A 21954-nucleotide genomic window follows, 5' to 3' on the forward strand; every position below is an offset into this window, starting at 1 on the left:
ATTACAAATTAGCCTTGTTAAAATTACACGCGGATCCGCATACGAATTTATCCCTGATTATGAGGATGAGGAAAATATAAAATAATCATTGCAAAGTACATTCAATCAATTTTGCGCAATTTCACCTCTGGAACATCAATTTCAATCCCGTATTATTCGGGTAGAATAATTATGGGTTGAAGAGTATGTGCTGATTTAACTACGGCAAGGTAAGAAGTGCACACATTAATTATTTACACCCGCTCGCAGATAAAAATTAGAATAGGCTACTATAAAACATTTCGCTCCTGCAAAGAATTCGTGAATAGGTTATGGCACAAGCAAAAAAATCCACAAATATTTCAATGAATGCCATTCCTAGTGAAACTATTTTTGTGTTAGTCCGTCGAAACGACGGCAAACAACGCACCAGACAATTAATTCGGACTGTGAAAAAATGTTGAAATGTGCGAGGATTTGGCGTTTTAACCTTTTTAATATGTTAGGGTGTATTATGCGAATTATTTATTGCTAGTATAAGAATATAAATTCGAAGATATATAGGATAAATATATTTTGAATTGAGAATTAACGTACAACCAAGGATACGACGATGTATAACATAGTTTCCAATAATTAGAAATCTGGAATCGCCTCAAAGTACAATATTCAAAACGATACTACTACACTACGAAATAAATCGGTTGTTTGGATAGAATAGGCTACTTACTCGACTACCTACGAAGCTAGGTTGCAACTTAGCATTATTTTAACAATTATACCAGGTATAGTGATCATGAATAATGGAAATAGAAAGACGACGAAAGAAAATTATCATCACAAAAAATAGGAAATCCAATATTCAAAACGATACTACTTCACTACGAAATAAATCGGTTGTTTGGATAGAATACTTACTCGACTACCTACGAAGCTAGGTTACATAACCAAGTCCAACTGCTAACTCAGCATTATTGGACACGTTTAGTGGTCATAACGATCGTTTCAATATTATGTTGTTGTTGTTGTTCTTGTTCTTTGACACGTTTTTAAAAAATCGCTTTTCTCTTCGAATACTGGACCAAATGCTTTGAAATTTTCAGTGGTTAAAGATAAACTTCTTCGCTAGAAGGCTATTACTTTTATTTATTTCAAAATTTTGCGTGAATTCTATGAAATTTGATATTTCGTCTAAAATTTTGCTGTATTATTTTTTATTCATGGGAACACGGATTTTAGTCAGTGTCGTGACTGGCTGTACGTTTTGATTCTGCAAAATTCTTGCTACTGAAAATTCAGAACTTTTTTGAGGGTACCGGTAGCGTCAAAGGTACCGGTAAAGACTGATTCGCTCTGGTCTAACGTGTTTATATATTTGTGCGTAGCTCTCTTGTTTTCAATAAGTATACCATGTACAGTGATCATGAATAAAAAAAATGGAAAAGCAACGAAAGCAAATTAACATCAAAGTGAAAACACAACCATATCACAATATATAAAAAGAAACAGAAAAAGATTAAACCAGCGGAATGAAATCATATTAATTAAAGAATAATATATTCCGCTGCCGTTTAGTCCCGTGTTACATAGCGGTATAACCCATGAGGCATCTGAATCTATAAGATAACATAAAGTAGCTGCATTAAAATATCGCAGCAAAACAATTATTTCCTATTGACTGACGCTTCTTATAAGCACGATATCCAGCAACATTAACGGGTGATAAAGTAACCCACATCCGACGCAAAAATATTTCATTTTAGAAAATTCACAAATCTCTATCCTCCTCTTGCGGCTGCGAAAGAATACACGCTGTAACTTGAACATACAGGCTTACGTCACAAGTCATGGATATCTCATCGTTTTGCTCAGTGAAAAACGACATCCAGAGAAGCCAACATTCATCGTAAACCACTGATTTACGCACAATCGATTTGTCATTAGGAAAGCGATGTACGAGATTCACACCCGCATAACATATTGGCAGACAGCTAATTTTGGTGGAGTTTATTAAGAAATTGGATGCTAATTACGGTACTCCTGGAGTATGCGTACCAAGATGGCGGGCACCGGAACGTAGTATGTGTACCAGGTTGGGGTTAGGCCAACATCCCGGTGCCCGCCATTTTAGTACGCATACTTCAGGAGTACTCTAAGTACTATGATGTCGGTGGGCAATAATTCAACTGGACTCTATCGCTGTCTCAAATCATTTTATTTTTGGCGTTTTCACAACCACGATAATTTCACTCTAAAATTATCAAAACCCGTGAGATTCAAATTTTTATTTTCTCCGCCCACTTTAGTTGTATAAACCAAGAGAGTTGCTAAAATTTATGGACACGAAGACCAAAACGAAGTAGTACGGGTACGCAATTTTTTACCGTAGCAGTATCTGTGAACAAACGATCCCGCGACAGAAGAAATTATCTTCAGATGTTACAGTCCCAACGGAATCTTAGCCAATAATAGAGTTAATAAACGGGGCCAACACTCGCTCAGTCGAGTGATTCAAACTGAGATCCAATTCGTTGAAGTCACGTACGAAAGCAATAACTGGATAAATTAGGCTACTTGTCAAAGTCGAGAGGAGGCTTCTAAACATGCTCCCGAGTTCCCTAGTATCCGTATTCCATTCCGTACCGTAAACCTATATAATTCTCAACATAATACCGCAGCTACCAAGTTTCATTTATCTACATCTCACGCAAATAAGACGGTTTCGTTGGGCTTTAAAAATATTCCAACGCTGCCAAACATGAACCAACTTTATAATAGCAGAAACGTGGACTAATGGCCACCTGTGAAACATCAACCAATCACGTTAAATTCACTTCTGAACGACATAATACTAATAGGCCGCGAGCCGAGGCCATTTATCTTTCAGTTTCGTAACGCACATAAGGTAAAGATTTTTAAATGTTCCTCAGAAATTTAGTAACAAATATTGCCTTGTTCCCACTTCCAAAAGTTGCACGTTTTACAGAAAAGACGCTTTTACTACAATAAATATGTGTTACCATCTGTCCTATTTTCTCTGCTTTTCCGGTATCATGGGCCAATGAACGCAGACGTAACAATTAAATTAGTCAGCTGTAGGTGGATCCCCACTAGTCGGATGAATATCAGATGTACTACTACTGCTCGCTTTTGCGTTGAGTAGCCTTTCCATAGTTTTTTTCAGTTATTATTAGTTCAGTTATTCTAAGGGGGTGTTGAAAAGTATTAGTAAGATATTAAGCACTTGTATATCCTTACCATAAATAGCAATTTTAGTTGAGCACTAGCTCATAAGACGTTGTTAAATAGATACGGTAACTCCAATGAAGGCTAGACCTAGAATAATAGGTCACAAACAACGATATTTTCTGGCTTGCATGAAATGTTTATGATTAATTTAATGACTCTTCTTGACTATTCAGCGGACTTATACTACTATATAGGCCACAACATATTTGGAAATAGAAATTAATGGCTGTTTCTGTAATGCACGGTTGCGTGAAAGAGAAGAAAATAATCAATTTTACTAATGTCGGTTGGTCTAAATCTAAATTCATAGAGTCGACAAGAACCTGGGAAGCAATGATAAGTTATGCCGGAGTGGAAAGAAAGTAGCATTGGAAACGATTGAGAGGTGAGAAATCAAGTTGTAGACAGACAGTTGATGTTTTAAAATATAGTCCATACTCATACTGTCATAGAGCATTTCAGACTGTTATATATCAAAATTTAGTGTAGATATAGTCTAGTACCGGTATGCAAACACTGCTGGACTGTAGTACATGCAATGAGCATATATACGCTCATTGAGTACATCAGATAAAATGCATCATGTATTCAAGGTTTTAGTCAGTATTTAGTGGTATTTTTACACTCATGCTGTTCCAAATATGCTTTTCTTCCTCATTTTAGATACTGTGCTACAATAGAAAACGGCAATGTTCTACCAATCCGACCCAACGCAGGCTCTAATCCCTGCTGCTATCAGTGCTATAAAATGGATTAAACAAGAAGTCTTGAAGCGTAAAGGTATATGAGAATTATAATAGTTGCAAACAGCTTATATGGGCTATTCATATTGAAATACTTAAGCACCTTTCTGCAATTGGAACTGCTCATCAAACTCATGTTGGAGACTTCATTGAGGTTTCCAATTCATTTTTTTTCTCAACTATGAAGATCTTTTGAGGTTAACGAGGCATTAATAAATAAAGCTGAGGAATTTGTTTGTTCACTGTATGAAGAGGATATGAAGAATGTAAATGATACCAGGACACGTCTATTTAACACTGGCAAACATAAGGATTATACTCTACCACCCAACAATGATTCACTGAAGAAGCATGTGACCCTCAAATCAGTTCTTGAGTTGGCAAACTGCAAGTGTAAAAAAAATAGTCAAATTAATTTTTGCAAGTGTGCCAAAGTCAACTTAAATTGCACAGATTTTTGTTTTTTTATTGACTGCAAAAATCACAGTACACTTATAGAGGAAAAGTCGATTTTCGAGATAGTAGATTTCGAAAACAATTCAGAAGAAAGTGAATTAGATATTGCAGTTGATTTAATAAGTATCATTTATTTGTTTGTTTTTTTGGACATTCGGACACAAATAATATTGCCTTTGTTCAAATACATAACCACATAAACTAAAAAAAGACTAATTGTAATATTTCTGTTTACTATGTTATGTACATACTGTACATTCATTTAATTTTCTTGACTTTTCCGGTAAATTTCTAAGTGAGAAATACCTGATTTATTTGTGTTTTCGTGCTCACGATGTTAATTTGTGACTTCATTGCCCAAAAATAAATACGTTTAATAGCTTCTATGAAATGGATGAAGATTTTTATGCTGTTCTTGTTGTAAACTGCCGGTAAGGTGTGCTGTAGGGCTCTCGAATTGCATAGTTCTTATGTATGTATTGTAAACTTATGGTTATTGAATTTCCGGGAACCTCTTATATTCAATTTCGCATCAGGATTGTGGAACAAGCCGTAATGCGTTCAGTATGTTCATTTTCACAAAAAACTAAAGAATTTATTCAGTTACCAGATAGGCGCTACGAAACTCATTTTTTGGGCGTTTTCAAGGCTTCGTCTCACGGCCCATATCCGTGGTAAGGATCTACAAGTGTTTAATAACTTACTTATACTTTTTAACAACGTCTTAGCATGACTTAACTAATAATAACTAAACAGGGCTATGGAAAGGCTGCCCAACTCAACGCAAGATAAAGCAGTAATAACTAAGATTCATCCGCTCGCTAACAGCTGATTCGATTCAATTGTTACGTCATGCAGAAGTCATTGTTCATTGCCGGAAATGTACAACTTTTTGAAGTGGGAACAAGGGAATATTTGTTACTAAATTTTTGAGGAACATTTTAAAATCATTTTTAGGTAGTTACCTGATGTGCGCTACGAAACTCACTTTCTAGGCGTTTTTCAGGACCTCGGCTCGCGGCCTATACCTCATGAGTTATGTAATAAGACGGCAGCGGAACATACTATTGTTTTATGTCATTTCATGTTTATTTTCTAATATATTGTGATATGGCTGTTTTTTCACTTTCATTTACCTATTTTTTATAATGTTAATTTGCTTTCGTTGTCTTTCAATTTATATTATTCATGATCACTGTACCTGGTATCAAGGTTCCCTCTAAGCTGCGCAACCGCGCAATTGCGCAGTACTACCAGAACATTTGCGCAGTAAAATGTCTTATTCTCGCGCAGTTGCAACATTTCGTTTTCAAATCGTGGCTCATATTTCATTTTTATTAACGCTCAACTAGAACGCTCGTTTTATGTTTCACGCGTATTCTGGTAAACACTAGTCATTGTTATGTCACACACATGTCTGTCACGAATACCTTGATTTTTGTATGCCAGCGCGGGTCGGTTTTTTAAATTTTCATGCGCGCTCTGAATTTCGTGTTGTTGACCCGGCTAAATCTTGTTATTGTTCGTAGTGTAATCAAACAGATGAAGATATGGGAAAATTTAGAATTTCAATAGGTATCAAATGTTGCAAAGCTGGTGCCCAGTGTTTGTTACAGGAAATTTGTTGGTTGCTCGTAGCCGTATGGTTAGGCTAAACCGTAAATATATGGCTAAACTAGTTGGAATTTGAAGAAGGGCTGAGTTTAAGCGAGTGCTAGCACTGTTGGCTCCTAAATCTCTAGATTGGTATACACGTGGCCATGAGCTTATACTGAATGATACCGATGTTATATAGCGATGTTGTGAGTATGTTTCACCAGAAATTACTAAAAAAAAGTTTTAAGCGTTTTCATATTCAGCATATTAACCAAAACCAATAATATACTAGTTTTCTTTATCTGACGTTTGTGTGTGAAATGTCTATTCAGGGAAGTAAAGCTAAAAAAAAGAAAATTCATCACCTGTTAGTGATTTGGAAAAAGAAAATCATGGGAGGGAATAAAAAGTTGATTATTTAAAACGGCATTTGAATAATAAAAAGCACATTGACGCACTAGATGCATTAACGATTAAGCGAAACGTGGAAGCAAGAGGAGGTTGTTCGAACTTTTTCACCGCAATACCGACCGCTGAAGAAAGTGAAGTTTTGAAAACCCCATCAAGTGAAATGAAGCCTCACATAGATAGTGTTCCACCACGGCTGAATTCATCAATATTGTCCCGCAAATTAATAAATAGCCGCATGTCAACATACACTAAATTGCCACATTCATGGTGAAGCAAAAAATATGGCTTCGAATTTTTGATAAGCATAGACTTTGTCGCCAGGGAAAAAATCATTCGGAGCATAAGACAAGCAAAATTTCATACTCTGATTTTGATGAAAGCAATGATATTTCAACAACAAAAATGTCGAGATTGTACATCAAGTATTGTACTTTTGATGATTGTCGCTTGATTCAGCAATAAACACAACAAAATGTATAAACCTTGGAAAGGCACGTAAACAAAAAAAAGCTATTTGAGGTAAACGTGTGCTTTGTTCGCATTCCGATAATATATAATAAGCTACTATTACTACATTTCACAAAGTTTGCAAATAATTTAGGATTCTGCTCAGCCTTAAAATAGTCTTGCTGAGTAAAAACAATATTTGCGCAGTGTGAAATTTTCTTAGCGGGAACACTGCCTGGTATGATTGTTTAAATATTGCTAAGTTTGCAGTTTGACTTTGTTATGTAACCTAGCTTCGTAGGTATCGAGCTTAGGGATTTTTCGGTACTCCTGAAGTATGCGCACCAAGATGTCGCATAACCTGAACCCTAACCTGGTACACAACCCGAGTTCAGGTTGTGCGCCATCTTGGTGCGCATACTTCAGGAGGTCCGATTTTTCTTTAAAATAATTCGAGCGACATCATTGCGATAGAGCGGAAGCTCAAAGTACAGACCAGAATTGTCGAATTCATGCTTCGTTGGGGCGAAATGCAAAATCATTCTCGTCACTGTCAAATTTATGTTAATTCACGTGACTAGCGACAAAACGTTTGTGACGACAAAATTAGTATTATGACGTTTAAAGTAATTGAACGTGATTGGTTGATGTTTCACAGGTGGTCATTAGTTTACGATTTTGCTGTAAAAAGTTGGTTCCTGTTTGGCAGCGTTGGAATATTTTTAGCTCTACGAAACCGTCTTATTTGCGTAAAATGTAGAAAAAGTAAACTTGGTTGCTGCAGTAATATGTTGAGAAATATATAAGTTTACAGCACGGAATGGAATACGGATACTGGGACCTCGGGAGCCGACTCTGGTGAGTAGCCTATTACTTATCGATTTTAATCGGTAAGTATGTTGATAGGTATTTGTCTGTCTGTCTGATGCACGCGATATCTCACGAAGGCGTGGTCGAATCTGCTCCAAATTTTGCATGTGCATTCATCATATCTCGGACCAGTAGTCTATTGATTTTGGATTACTTATGTCGTATAATTAGCGAGGTATTAATTAATTAGTGATGAAGAGATCTGGATTTTTACAAAGCGAGAGATTTTGGAGACGCGCTGAATGTGTGTGTGCGTGTCCGATGCGCAAGTTTTCACGCTAGTGAGTCAGAGCGAAGGATACACACCGCGAGATCGTATCTCGTTACTTATAATTACTCTTTAAAGTTTAAGCAATGTCCATATCCCTCTCAGGTTCGGGGTTGCAGAATTCCTCACCAAAATATCGCTAGGCTGTGTTTGAATAGCCGTCACAACCCGGGTTAGCGCCGTTGTATCTGACACAAAATATAGGATTGGTGAATAGGCTATTGGCTGGAAACTAATCGAAACAATCCAGTTCGGATTTGCAGAATTCTTCATAAAAGTATTTCCTCGAGTAGTATTTCGACGACGACATGGGGAGTTGGCTATTGTTTCCTACATTTTTGATATTGGCTGAAAACTATTCAAAACAATCCAGTTCGGGTTTGCAGAATTTTTCGAATCGAAACCGCAGTTTCTGTTTTGGGGATCCCCTAACTTTCGATCGATAAGTCTTCGGTCTCTGACCGATATTCTCGTTTATCCAGTTATTGTTTTCGCATCGTCGCTTCAACGGATTGGATCTCCGTTTCGATCACTCGGCTAAGCGTTTCATGGCTCCATTTATTAACTCTATTATTGTCTAAGAGTCCGTTGTGACTGTAACATCTAAAAAATAATTTCCTGTGTCGCGGGATCGTTTGTTTACAGATACAACTACGGTGAAAGATTGCGTGCCCGTACTAGTTCGTTTTAGCCCTTGTGTCCATAAATTTGAGCAATTGTCTCTTGGTTTATACAGTTGAAAGGAACGGCAAAAATATACATTTAAATCTCAAGCGTTTTGATGTTTTCATGGCGAAATTATTGTGATTATGAAAACGCCCCTCCCCCCAAAAAAAAAACGCGTCGAGAGACGGATAGGGTCCAGTTAAATTATTCCCCACCGACGCCATAGTAATTAGGTTACTCCTGAAGTATGCGTACCAAGATGGCGGACACCGGAACGTAGTATGTGTACCAGGTTAAGGTTAGGCCATAATTTTAGGTACAAATACTACGGGAGTCACTTGGTTACACACATAATAATGGTCTGTACACATAATACGTTCCGGTGTCCGTTATCTTGGTACGCATACTTCCGGAGTACCGTAATTAGCATCCAATTTCATTATAAACCTCATCAAAGTTAGCTGTCTGCCAATATGTTATGCGTGTGCAAATCTCGGACATCGCATTTTTAATGAAAAATCGATTGTGCGTAAATCAGTGGTTTACGATGAATGTTGGCTTTTCTGGATGTCGTTTTTTACTGAGCAAAACGATAATATATCTATGACTTGTGGCGTAAGCCTGTATGTTCAGGTTACAGCGTGTATTCTTTCGCAGCCGCAAGAGGAGGATAAAATTTCGTGAATTTTTAAAAATAAAATATTTTAGCATTGCATGTGGGCTACTTTAGAATGGGCAAGAAATCAACCGTGGATGTCGTTGCATATCGTACTTCGCGTTAGTTAATAGAAAATGTTTTTACCGCTGTGATATTTAGGATAGGATTTACCTATTTATCTCGGAACAGAGGAAAGCCATATGGCGAACCACGGCCTCTTGTCCGGTTACCATTCCATGTCGGGTATGGAATTAGTTATTTGTTTTTGGAAGCATGGACTTGATGGTTACGTGAACCACCCTACCGCGGCGAGAAGTCCAGCAATCCTCTCGCACATAATCATTCCCGCACGAGATTCCAACTTGCGAACCCACGCAGAGTAATTAGAGGTGCGGTGGTAATTTTGTTTTCAATATATATACTGTGATATGGTTGTTTTTTCACTTTGATTCACTTATTTTTTGTGATTGAAGATAAGAATTTTCTTTAGAAGGGTATTACTTTCATTTACTTCAAACGTGTCCATATATATAGGCGTAGCTCTCTTGTTTGTATTATCAAGCTATGAGTCATACAACAGATTTTTTTCGCGGACTAGGATTTGTATCCTTTCAGTGAAAGGCAGTACATGTGAGCGGGAATCTGGAAATAAGCATTTTTAGTCAAATTCTAAATGATAGCTGGGTAGCCTGAGTAATTTTTAGTCAAAAAATTAATTAGACCGCGCAATTATATTATATACGATAACACCTTCGGACAGTGGCGCGGCCACCGAAGATTGAGAAAGTCGCTATTAACGCGTGCAATTGCATTTTGCTTAAATCGACGATCGTTTTTGTGAACGTGGCGTGTTATTTAGGCCAGAGGTGTACAATCTTTATTACAAGAGGGTAAGATACAAGTAACTGAGTGAAGCTTCGGGCCGCACCTAGAAACTCTACCTACGAAAGTCTCTGGATACGAAATATTGTCGTTTTCTTCTGTATTTCTCTTTTCTTTCTTCTTCTTTCCAGCTGTAACATTTCTATTTATTATGCAGTAATCCAATCTTAACATGTAATTGTTACGGGTTTAACTATTATCATTATTATATAATTTATACAAATATTATGTCCGGGATTTGTTGGGCTCAGAACGAATTTACCGGTGAAATGTGTCCCTAGTTACGGAATCTTCTACTTATGAATGGGGATTCCGGAACGAATTATTTTCGTAGGTAGAGTTTCTACTGTAGTCAAACATACCATCTTTCCAGTGGTACCTTTTCTATTTATTATACAGTAATCTAATTTTAACATGCACTGTATTTGTTACGGGTTTCAACTATTATCATTATTACAATTTATACAAATATTATGTCAGGGTTTTGTGGGGGCTTAGAACGGATTAAGACATTTACCGGTAATAGGTGTTCCTAATTATGAAGGGGCTTCCGGAACGAATTAATTTCGTAGGTAGAGTTTCTACTGTAGTTGCGAAAATCGTTTGTTTTTGTTATTGATCTTACGGCATTGTTAGGGGTCCTTGCAGAAATGTTGAGTTCAAACGCATAAAGTACTAAAGTAAACTGCAATTCAAATTTATTGTCACACCGAGAAGCAAGCTTTTATGACATCGTGTATTTTCCAACACGATTTCGCTGGCTAGTTTTGCTATTGTGGCAGGAGCACTCAGGTATTGATAGAGGCTTCGCGACGCAAAAAGATTAGAATTGCTCGCACTTACCAGATTTAATAACTAAAAACTTCATTCAATTTTTCATTGCGGGCCACAGTTTGCACACCCCACAGTTTGCACGTCAGTGTTTATTTCCATCAACATAAGTATATCTTTTGCCACGACAACGTTGATTATTACTTTTTTTTGTACCCGCACAGATTGTGAATCCGACGAGAGGTATATTACATTCATTGGCGGCGAGATGCTAAAAACAAATAAAGGAGTGAGTCCACGATGCAAATTTTTTGATTGGAAAGCGGAAATATAAAATACTAATAATAGAACCGAAAACAATATGAGTTTTGTTGTACGAGGCCCGCGACAGAAAAAAAACGCTGCTGTCGCAAAAATTTTCGTTCTAACGTTATACAAGGTTGGAAACGCGACCTTTTCCAGGCTTGTGATGATATATAAGGTGATTAATCTAATTCCAAATCATATCCAATCAGTTTTTCCATGAGATTCCATAGCAGCTTAGGGATTTTCTTTAAATAATTCGAGCGACAGCATTGCGATAGAGCGGAATCAGTGCTCAAAGTACAGATCAGAATTGTCGAATCCATGCTTCGTTGGGACGAAATGCAAAATCATTCTCGTCACTGTCAAATTTATGTTAATTCACGTGACGACATAACTGGCGTTGTTGAAAACGTTTGTGACGACAAAATTAGTATTATGACGCTTAAAGTAATTGAACGTGATTGGTTGATGTTTCACAGGCGCCCATTAGTCTACGTTTTTGCTGTAAAAAGTTGGTTCCTGTTTGGAAGCGTTGAAATATTTTTAGCCCTACGAAACCGTCTTATTTGCGTGAAATGTAGAAAAAGTAAACTTGGTTGCTGCAGTAATATGTTGAGAAATATATTAGTTTACGTCACGGAATGGAATACGGATACTGGGGGAACTCGGGAACCGACTCTTGTAAGTAGCCTAATTTATTCAGTTATTGTTTTCGCATCGTCGCTTCAACGAATTGGATCTTCGTTTCGATCACTCGGCTAAGCGCGTCATGGCTCCGTTTTTAACTCTATTATTGTCCAAGAGTCCGTTGTGACTGTAACAACTGAAAGATAATTTCTTGTGTCGCGGGATCGTTTGTTCACAGATACTACTACGGTAAAAGATTGCGTGCTCGTACTACTTTGTTTTGGCCTTTGTGTCATAAATTTGAAGCAATTGTCTCTTTGTTTATACAATTAAAGTGGGCGGCGAAAATATAAATCTCACGCGTTTTGAGAATTTTAGAGTTAAATTATTTTGATTGTGGAAACGCAAAAAAAACTGATTCGAGAGAGGGATAGGGTCAGTTAAATTATTTCCCATCGGCATCATAGTAATTACTGTACTCCTGAAGTATGCGTACCAAGATGGCGGACACTGGAACGTAGTACCAATGTGTACCAGCCTAGGATTAGGCCATAATTTTAGGTACAAATACTACGGGATTCACTTGGCTAGTCCCCGAACTCGTAATAGAACTAACATAGGGAAAATTGGAATAAAATCATGGCCTAACCCTAACCTGGTACACATGTGTCCGCCATCCTAACCTGGTACATATATATACTACGTTTTGCTGTTTATATTTATTATATTGTGATATGGCTATTTTTTCACTTTGATTTCTTATCTTTTGTGATGTTAATTTTCTTTCGTCGTCTTTCTATTATTCATGATCACTGTACCTGGTATAATTGTTAAAATAATGCTAAGTTGCAACCTAGCTTCGTAGGTAGTCAAGTATTCTATCCAAACAACCGACTTATTTCGTAGTGTAGTAGTATCGTTTTGAATATCGTACTTTGAGGCGATTCCAGATTTTTAAATATTGGAAACTATGTTATATATCGTTGTATCCTTGGTAATACGTTAATTCTCAATTCAAAAGACATTTATCCTATATATCTTCGAATTTATATTCATATATTAAAAATGAATAATCCGCATTAAACGCCCAAACATATTAAAAAGTATAATACACCTAATCCTCGCACATTTCAACATTTTTTTAACGCTTCGAATTAATTTTATGCTGCGTTGTTTGTGTTCTCTTAGGCGAGATAATACAAAAATAGTTTCACTAGGAATGAAATTCATTGGAAACTTTGTGGATTTTTTTTTGTTGTGCCATAACCTATCCACGAGTTCTTTGAACGGCCAGCCTAGCCTTAACTATCGAACGAAGCGAAATGTTTCATTTTATTTTATATCTGCGAGCAGGTGTAAATATATTTTGTGTGCGTTTCTAACCTTGCAGAGCGTCGGCGCTCCAGAAGTATGTGTACCATTATGGAGGTAACTAATTTTGTTCGCCCACTTTACATCGAGTTGTGTAACAGGACGGATGCCTATGCGCAGGGGTGAGTATATTCACTTGGCTAACGCAGATAGTCCCCGAACTCGTAATACAACTGAAATAAGTAAAATTGGAACAAAATTATGACCTAAACCTAACCTGGTACACATACTACGGGAGTACCGTTAAACCAGCACGCCTTCTTCAACCAATAATAATTATTCATCCTGAATGAAACGGGATTAAAAATTGATGTTCCAGAGGTGGAATTGTATGTATGATGTACATTGCAATAATTAGCTAATATTTCATCATAATCAGGGATAAATTCGCATGCGGACCCGCGAGTAATTTTAACAAGGCTAATTTGGAACCTACAATGCGCAAAAGGTTGTTAAATTAACTTCAGTATGTACAGTATTGTTAATGACGGCAATCGACAGTATTTTGGAATCTTTTGTAGAAAGCCCTGTCCCGTTAGGGTTGGGGTAAAGAATTCCGTTTAAACTGAAAATTCAAATCCTTCTCAATCCTGACTGGATAAATGCTAATGTTGTTATTTCTAAACGTGGCAGTGTTTTCCGGTATTTTAAATTTTTGCATTATTGGCGGGGGCTTTCTACAAATATCCGCATTTTGTGCCCTAGGTACACAGAATTTCTTTTATTCTTCTTTATAGGTACAATTTTTATTTGTTGCAAGACTCATAAAACAAAATTTATGGTATTTTATTTCTCAGTGTGTATGACATCTTTTCGATTCGTTAACATGCGTTCATTCCATATATCGCCAAACAGGGTCGACTGATTGGGCTAGTCTTGTTGTAAATTTACCTGGTAGGTGGTAACCACGAAGTTGTTTGACGGTTTCTCTGCTAATTTGGCTGCGATGTTCATGGATATTATTAATGAGTTAGGGCAGGGGTGTGCAAACTGCGGCTTAGATACGACCCGCAAGGAAAATTTGTGCCGCCCACGGAGAAGTGCCATTTTTGAATAGTGTGCCCGCGAAACGAGTTTAGTTTAGTTAATCTGGTACGTGCGAGTAATTCCAATCTCTGCGCCGCAAAACCTATACGAACACCTAAGTGCCACTGCCATATTAGCTAAACTAACTAGCAAAATGCGCAATATTATGAAAACTTGTTTCTCATTGAATTCGTTTAAAGTCGGTGTGAAAATAAATTTGAATAGCATTTTTTTTTTGGAAACTTGAGCGTTATAACTCGCCATTACTGCAAGAACCCTTAACAATGCCGTAAGATCATTAACATAAAGAAACAATTTTTTGTGCCTGCAACTAGGCTACTAGAAAGGCTGTTAAATAAGAGTGGCTCCACCTAGTTATTTGTAACTGGCGCGCCTGCAATAAAGGTTGAACACCCCTGAGTTAGGGCAAAAGTCTAATATTATTGTGGAAATCGAATCTCGCCAGGAAAATATTTGCTTGTGCTAGTAAACGCATTGACACTTTGGTACTCCCAAAGTATGTGAAGTAAGATGGCGGACACCGGAACGCCGTTGGTGTACCAGGTTAGGCCATAATTTCAGATACAAATAATACGGGAGTCACTTGGCTAGTGCCTGAACTCGTAATAGAACAAAAATAAGGAAAATTCATTCGATCCCCGATTCATCTAATCTTCAAGCATTGAAATCCTTAACTTTGAATGGTTACTGGCTTGAGCCTGGTTTGGAGTCGACAAAATGTAAAAACCGTTAAAGTCTACCCCCTCGAAAAAAGTCGACAAAATGTACAAACAGTTAAAATCTACCCCCTCGAAAAAAGTCTACACAATGTACAAACAGTTAAAATCAACCCCGTCGAAAAAAAGTCGACAAAATGTACAAACTTTTATTAATAGTGAAAATCCATTCCCAATTTGTGAATCCATTGACAGTGAATATGATGGAAAGATATTTTAAGTCAAATTGAAACTTTAAATCTTTATGACTGTATACTGTACAAAAACAAATCCTATTACTTGGGGATGTGAGCTAACAGGGTAAAAGATGGTAAAATATTTTTAATCAAAATGAAATGCTTGAAGAGAGATTCAGTTGAAAACATTGTATAAATCACAAACTAGAGTCCTGATATGTTCAGGGTGTCTGATCTTTAAGCATTGTGGCAGATTCATATGTATAAATGGATGCTTGCTTGAGCCTTGTATGGAGAGGAAACAATTAATACTATGAAACTAATTTTGTTGATAGAAATGAACCAGTTGAAGTTGAATAAAATTAAAGCTTGAATGGCTTATTCCCGGCGACATGGATTATTCGATTCACTGTTTGTGGATTCTAGTCGACAATGACCTCTAACTCGGTATCAGCAATCAATGCTTTGAATCTTTCCAACTGATCTTCGTTGAAGTCGCAATCTTCCATCTTCAATGTTTCAACCTGACATTGATGAACAATTTCACTGATTGTAGTTAATCCTTCATCTCCGAGTTTGCTGACATCGTTTTCACTCAGATTTAGGAGCTTTATCTGAAAATATTAAGTTTTTCATTTTAAAATCACAAACAGCAACGCAAGTTTATAAAGCTGTCCTAGATGAGTGGTCTCTTGTTTATCTACCGTATCAATCGCTTTACCAATGATGAAAATGGGAAGTTACGTTGGTTTATAACACAATTTCTCTTCCGCCGTCATATTGCTGTTTGATAGGTGCGGTATGGCCCTGCGACATCTTGGCGCCGAGTAATCACGCTTTTGACTATTTCGAATCCGATTCATTGCGAAGGCGCTCCGTCAAATCTCTCTTGGGGCGTCGATCAACTGCAGAGGGATTGATATGATGAACCCGATGAAACCTTCGCGAGTACATTTTATTTAATTTTACCGGTCCACCAGGTTAGAAAGGTTGGGAACCAGTGTCCTAGATGATGGAATATTCATAGATAAAAGCCTCAACCGCCAGGTCTGCGTCAACCATCCTGCCGGTTCGCCAGCTATAATCCAATGTTATATCTTAATAGCAAAATGCAAGGCATTGATGTTCATTTATTTTGTGAGTTTAACTCCTATTAATGCGTAAACCAAACTCGTTCAGATGTCATATGCTCATTTCAAGCCCTGAATGCTGAATGTTTTGTTTAGTGTATGACGTCATGAAGATGTTCACTTATCCTGTTAAAAAAATACATTGAATGGCTTGTGCAGGATTTTGTGCCTCTGTAGCATTATATTTGGTTTAAAAATCCACTAATATCTGATTGCTTTTTTCTTAATATAAAATTTTGGTAGCGGAAGTAGCCAAGTCAGTTTGGCTGATGAATAGCTTTTATTTGATACTGAAAAAATGGACAATATTGTAGATAGATCTCTAGTAGGTACCAATACACTGATCTCCCAAATCCAAGTCGAGTCTTGAATGGAATATTCGTGTAGGGCACAGCTTTTTTTTTTCAAGTTCAACTGATGGACTCGTGCATACTACAATAGCTGGATGTACTGCCCTAACAACTCCAATTTCTGTATATTTTTCAATTTATAATTACGCATTTATGCTGGTTACTTTTTACTCTCAAAGATTTCAACTCACCTTTGCATTGCCAGTGTTTTCCTTGAATGCTTTCATTCCTTCTGCTGTCAGATTGCAATAGTCAGCCTTGAATACCTTCACCTGACATTGTGTAACAACTAATCCAACTTCAGCCCAATCAGCAGGTCCAAGATCCCTGTTGCAACTGACATCTAGTTCATCCAACTGAAATAAATAAGAAATGTAAGAATGTTTAACATGGTGAGAACCTGAACAAAGCAATTGATTAACCAGTAATAAAGAATCTCAAGCAGAACAGCTGTGGGAGAAATGAATAAAGTGATCAAAGTAGATATCCACTAAAGCAGGAAGCTGAAACTTGCAGTGCTCAAATGACTTCAATAAAGAAGAAATTGCTTCACTGCCAGAGATTCTCCAGTAAGAATTTATTTTATGGTCTTGTTTGAGGCTGAACCAATCCCTATGTGATGATTACCTAACGGTAGTTTGTTTTCTGCAACGCTAGCTATGAGGTGGCCATGGCTTAATTAGAGTTAACAAGGTATATACCGCAAACATTTTCCCACCAAGCAAAAAATAAATTTCAACCCCTTATACCAACAGTGCACAACGTAAGGTCGTTGTGAAAAAATAATGTGGCCGTCCACATACAAAATCCTATGAACAAAAATAAAAAAGTTCAAAATATAGGATTTGGCGGCTATGCTGGATTATATTGAAGCAAAACAGAAGCACTGCAAAAAAGTCAGACAAAACGATGCGTCACAATCTGGATGGTGTATTTGCTGTGGGGAATTTCCCTTCACGATTAAGATTGCTCACACGTTTCGGCAGCCTAGCAACGTAGCAAGTTAGCCTAGCAAGGCATCCGCAGCGTACAGCCGAGGTAGCCGCCGTCATTTGCTGATTGATAGGTGCGGTATGGCCCTGCGACGTCTTGGCGCCGAGTAATCACGCTTTTGACTATTTCGGTTCCGATTCATCGCGAAGGCGCTCCGTCAAATCTCGCAAGATTCACAAACCCACAAATCAGCATGCATGCTTTTCTTGATTAATAAGTCGAAGTTACGTTGGTTTATTATGAATCTCTCTTCCGCCGTCATATTGGTGTTTGATAAGTGCGGAATTGATGGCCTGGCGACGTCTTGGCGCCGAGTAATCACACTTTTACTTTTTCGGTTCCGATTCATAGCGAAAGCAAGATTCACAATTCGCGCAAGATTCACAAACCTGAAAATCAGCATGCATGCTTTTTGCGTTTTGCATTGATATTACCATCCATATAAAAGGTTATGAGTATTTCTTTCTTTGTTTAAACCAGAAAACTGTCAGGACCAGTATAATATTCCAGAGCCATAACACCCAGCGAGATATGAACTTATTGCGACCTTGCAGGTGGTCACGAGACATACAACAAAAGCATGGGCCGTTGAGATCTTTTTCGGGTGATGCACAGCAGGATTTTGACCCTTTTGACCCAGGATTTTGAAGTTAGCAACGACTTTATCATTGCAATATAAATTAATTTTGTTTGGGGCGTCGATCAACTGCAGAGGGATTGATATGATGAACCCGATGAAACCTTAACTTTACAGTCCAGATTTATAAAAAATTATTGTCACAATTCATTCTTGAGCTCTCTTGATAACGAATACCCATCGCTAAGTAATCAAGCAACAAACAGTTGTCCGAATTTTTAACCAGTTACTTCTAGCTTTAATTAAAACAAAGCAAATAAATTGACTGTGAGCCGCTGAAGAGCTTTATGTTGCGAAACCTTTTTTTGATGCCTCGTTTGCAATCCTGTATTGGAAACGAAACAGCAAAATTCTCACTGGAGTTAATTGTGTGTGTACATGTTTTTTTATGCGAGGTGTGGGCCTTTTTTAATCATAGTGGGTGCCCACTGCATGTTATTACGCAAATATAGGGTATTATTTTATGTTCCAACCATTCCAATTTTTGTCCGGCCACTATTTGATAGTTTTTCCACATGTGAAATGTTTTTAAGTGTACCTTTTTTTCTCAAAGCGTAGTGATTGCCCGACATTACGCAAATATATGTTATTATTTTCTGTTCCATTCATTTAAATTTTTGCCGGTCCGCGAGTACATTTTATTTAATTTTACCGGTCCGCCAGGTTAGAAAGGTTGGGAACCAGATGTGTCCTAGATGATGGAATATTCATAGATAAAAGCCTCAACCGCCGGTCTGCGTCAACCATCCTGCCGGTTCGCCAGCTATAATCCAATGTTATATCTTAATAGCAAAATGCAAGGCATTGATGTTCATTTATTTTGTGAGTTTAACTCCTATTAATGCGTAAACCAAACTCGTTCAGATGTCATATGCTCATTTCAAGCCCTGAATGCTGAATGTTTTGTTTAGTGTATGACGTCATAAAGATGTTCACTTATCCTGTTAAAAAAATACATTGAATGGCTTGTGCAGGATTTTGTGCCTCTGTAGCATTATATTTGGTTTAAAAATCCACTAATATCTGACTGCTTTTTTCTTAATATAAAATTTTGGTAGCGGAAGTAGGCAAGTTAGTTTGGCTTTTATTTGATACTGAAAAAATGGACAATATTGTAGATAGATCTCTAGTAGGTACCAATACACTGATCTCCCAAATCCAAGTCGAGTCTTGAATGGAATATTCGTGTAGGGCACAGTTTTTTTTTTTCAAATTCAACTGACTCAACTGATGGACTCGTGCATACTACGACCGCTGGATGTACTGCCCTAACAACTCCAATTTCTGTACATTTTTCAATTTATAATTACGCATTTATGATGGTTACTTTTTACTCTCAAAGATTTCAACTCACCTTTGCATTGCCAGTGTTTTCTTTGAATGCTTTCATTCCTTCAGCTGTCAGTTTGCAATCCCAAGCCTCGAATACCTTCACCTGACATTGTGTAACAACTAATCCAACTCCAGCCCAACCAGCAGGTCCAAGATCCTTATTGCCACCGACATCTAGTTCATCCAACTGAAATAAATAAGAACTTTAAGAATATTTAACATGGTAGGAATGTCAACAAAGCAATTGATTTACCAGTAATAAAGAATCTCAAGCAGAACAGCTGCTCATTTATTTTAGTTGGTTTTCTGCAACACTAGTCATGGGGCGGTCTTGGCTCAGAGTTAACAGATATATACCGCAAACATGTTCCCACCAAGCAAAAAATAAATTCCAACCCCTTATACCAACGGTGCACAGCCCTCGGCCGTTGTGAAAAAATAATGCGGCCATCCACATACAAAATCCTCTAAACAAAAATAAAAAAGTTCAAAATATAGGATTTGGTGGCTATGCTGGCGTATATTGAAGCAAAACAGAATCACTGCAAAAAAGTCAGACAAAACGATGCATCACAATTTGGATGGTGAATTTGCTGTTGGGGATTTCCCTTCACGGTTTCGGCAGCCTAGCAACGTAACAAGCTAGCCTAGCAAGGCATCCGCAGCTTACAGCCTAGGAAATTGTAGCAGTTTTTTTTGATTCTTACTCTGATTTGTATGACAAGCCTGATAGTGAATCTGTCATTGGCCAACTAATCAGTGAAGAATACCATTTCAAATGAGGTCTAATTAAGCTTGCTGTTAGCAACCAGATTTTGTTTATTACAGCGCTAGCCTATATTAAACTGCCTAAAACTTTTAAACATTACTTCATGTCGTCATTAAATTGCTACAATGCTTTGCAAACTTTTATAGAATAAATTCATTAAAATATTTGACATTTTATTATACTTCTGGGGACAAGAAAATGGGGGCGACCGCCCCTCCCCCTCCCCGACTTTCGATTTTTTTTTCCAAATTGTGCAACCATTATGCAACTTGCTGCAATATATCTGCTCAAGAATAGGTCCACCGAAGGAGAAAAATCCGTTTAAAATGCGAATATTATACTTCCAAGTAGTCCTACATACTTCATAATTGGGCAGACCGCACCTCGCATGGGTCAAATACGTGGTTATGACATCATAAAGCAAAGAAATTTGCGTGCCTTAGGCGCGCTCATCAACCTCCTGGAGGTCGTTTTGAATACAAATTAATGCTATGTGGCCGCCAATAGCAAAAAGGTTGTGCACCCCTGCCTTATACTAACTAATTTTTTTAAACATTCTGGATCAGTTCAAAAAGAGAAGTATCAGCCATCATTTTGCTGATACCGATAAAATGGCCGATATTGCAGATACCGATACATCTCTAGTAGGTACCAATACACAAATCTTCAAGTCGAGTCTTGAATGAAAGCAATTGGAATCAAATTTTAAATGTGCCAGGTTCACCAATCAAAGCATTGAAACCAAGTCCATTTGAGTCCCCAGTAGGTCATGATTCAACCAATTACTTTTTATGCTCTTTTTATGTTTCATCTTACCTTTGCATCGAGAGTGTTTTCCTTGAACACTTTCATTCTTTCTGCTGTCAGTTTGCAACTCCAAGCCGTGAACACCTTCACATGACATTGTGTAACAACTAATCCAACTTCGGCCCAACCAGCAGGTCCAAGTTTCCTATTGCCACTGACAACTAGTTTATCCAACTGAAATAAATAAGAAATGTAAGAATGTTCAACATGGTGAAAATGTAAAGAAAATAATTGAAATCGCTAGCAAAAGCAAAAACCAGGGATGGCCAAAACCGAATAGTTCACTACATTCGAAATTATTTTTTTCGAATATGAAATTTCGAATACTTCGAAAATAAAATCCATTATTTGAAGCATATCTAAATGTATGTGGGAATTTCCATACAAAAAGCAATGGAATAACTGCTATCTACAAGTTACAACCTAGCTATATTACCAGGCATTTCATATTTGCAGATTATTGCAGTATATATATATTTTATATACCATGAGTCATGTTAACAGAATTAAATTAATACGACAATAGTGGTATCGATGATGGATTTGAATATTTGCGCAACACAAAATCATCCTAGAAAAACGCCCATATATTTAAATACCAACCATTATCCAAATTATTTGCCAAAAAACGGGATAAAGTATGAGTTATTTTTCCGACTTGTGACAATTTTTTCGTGAGTAAAAAAATACGAATCAA

General features: G+C 37.3%; 1 protein-coding gene across 1 annotated transcript in view; it reads right to left on the reverse strand.

Moving 5' to 3' along the window:
• The window catches only part of LOC120333023 (uncharacterized), a 163780-nt gene that overhangs the window by 116041 nt on the left and 25785 nt on the right, over window positions 1-21954 (reverse strand). Inside the window, exons 14-16 of the mRNA XM_078113619.1 lie at window positions 21267-21431; window positions 19704-19868; window positions 16911-17075 (exon numbers count right to left, since the gene is read on the reverse strand). Of these exons, the coding sequence (XP_077969745.1) occupies window positions 16911-17075; window positions 19704-19868; window positions 21267-21431 (495 nt within the window). The remainder of the gene's footprint in view (window positions 1-16910; window positions 17076-19703; window positions 19869-21266; window positions 21432-21954) is intronic.

Source organism: Styela clava, chromosome 1 (genome assembly GCF_964204865.1).
Source record: "Styela clava chromosome 1, kaStyClav1.hap1.2, whole genome shotgun sequence".
In the NCBI taxonomy this organism is placed as follows: domain Eukaryota; kingdom Metazoa; phylum Chordata; class Ascidiacea; order Stolidobranchia; family Styelidae; genus Styela; species Styela clava.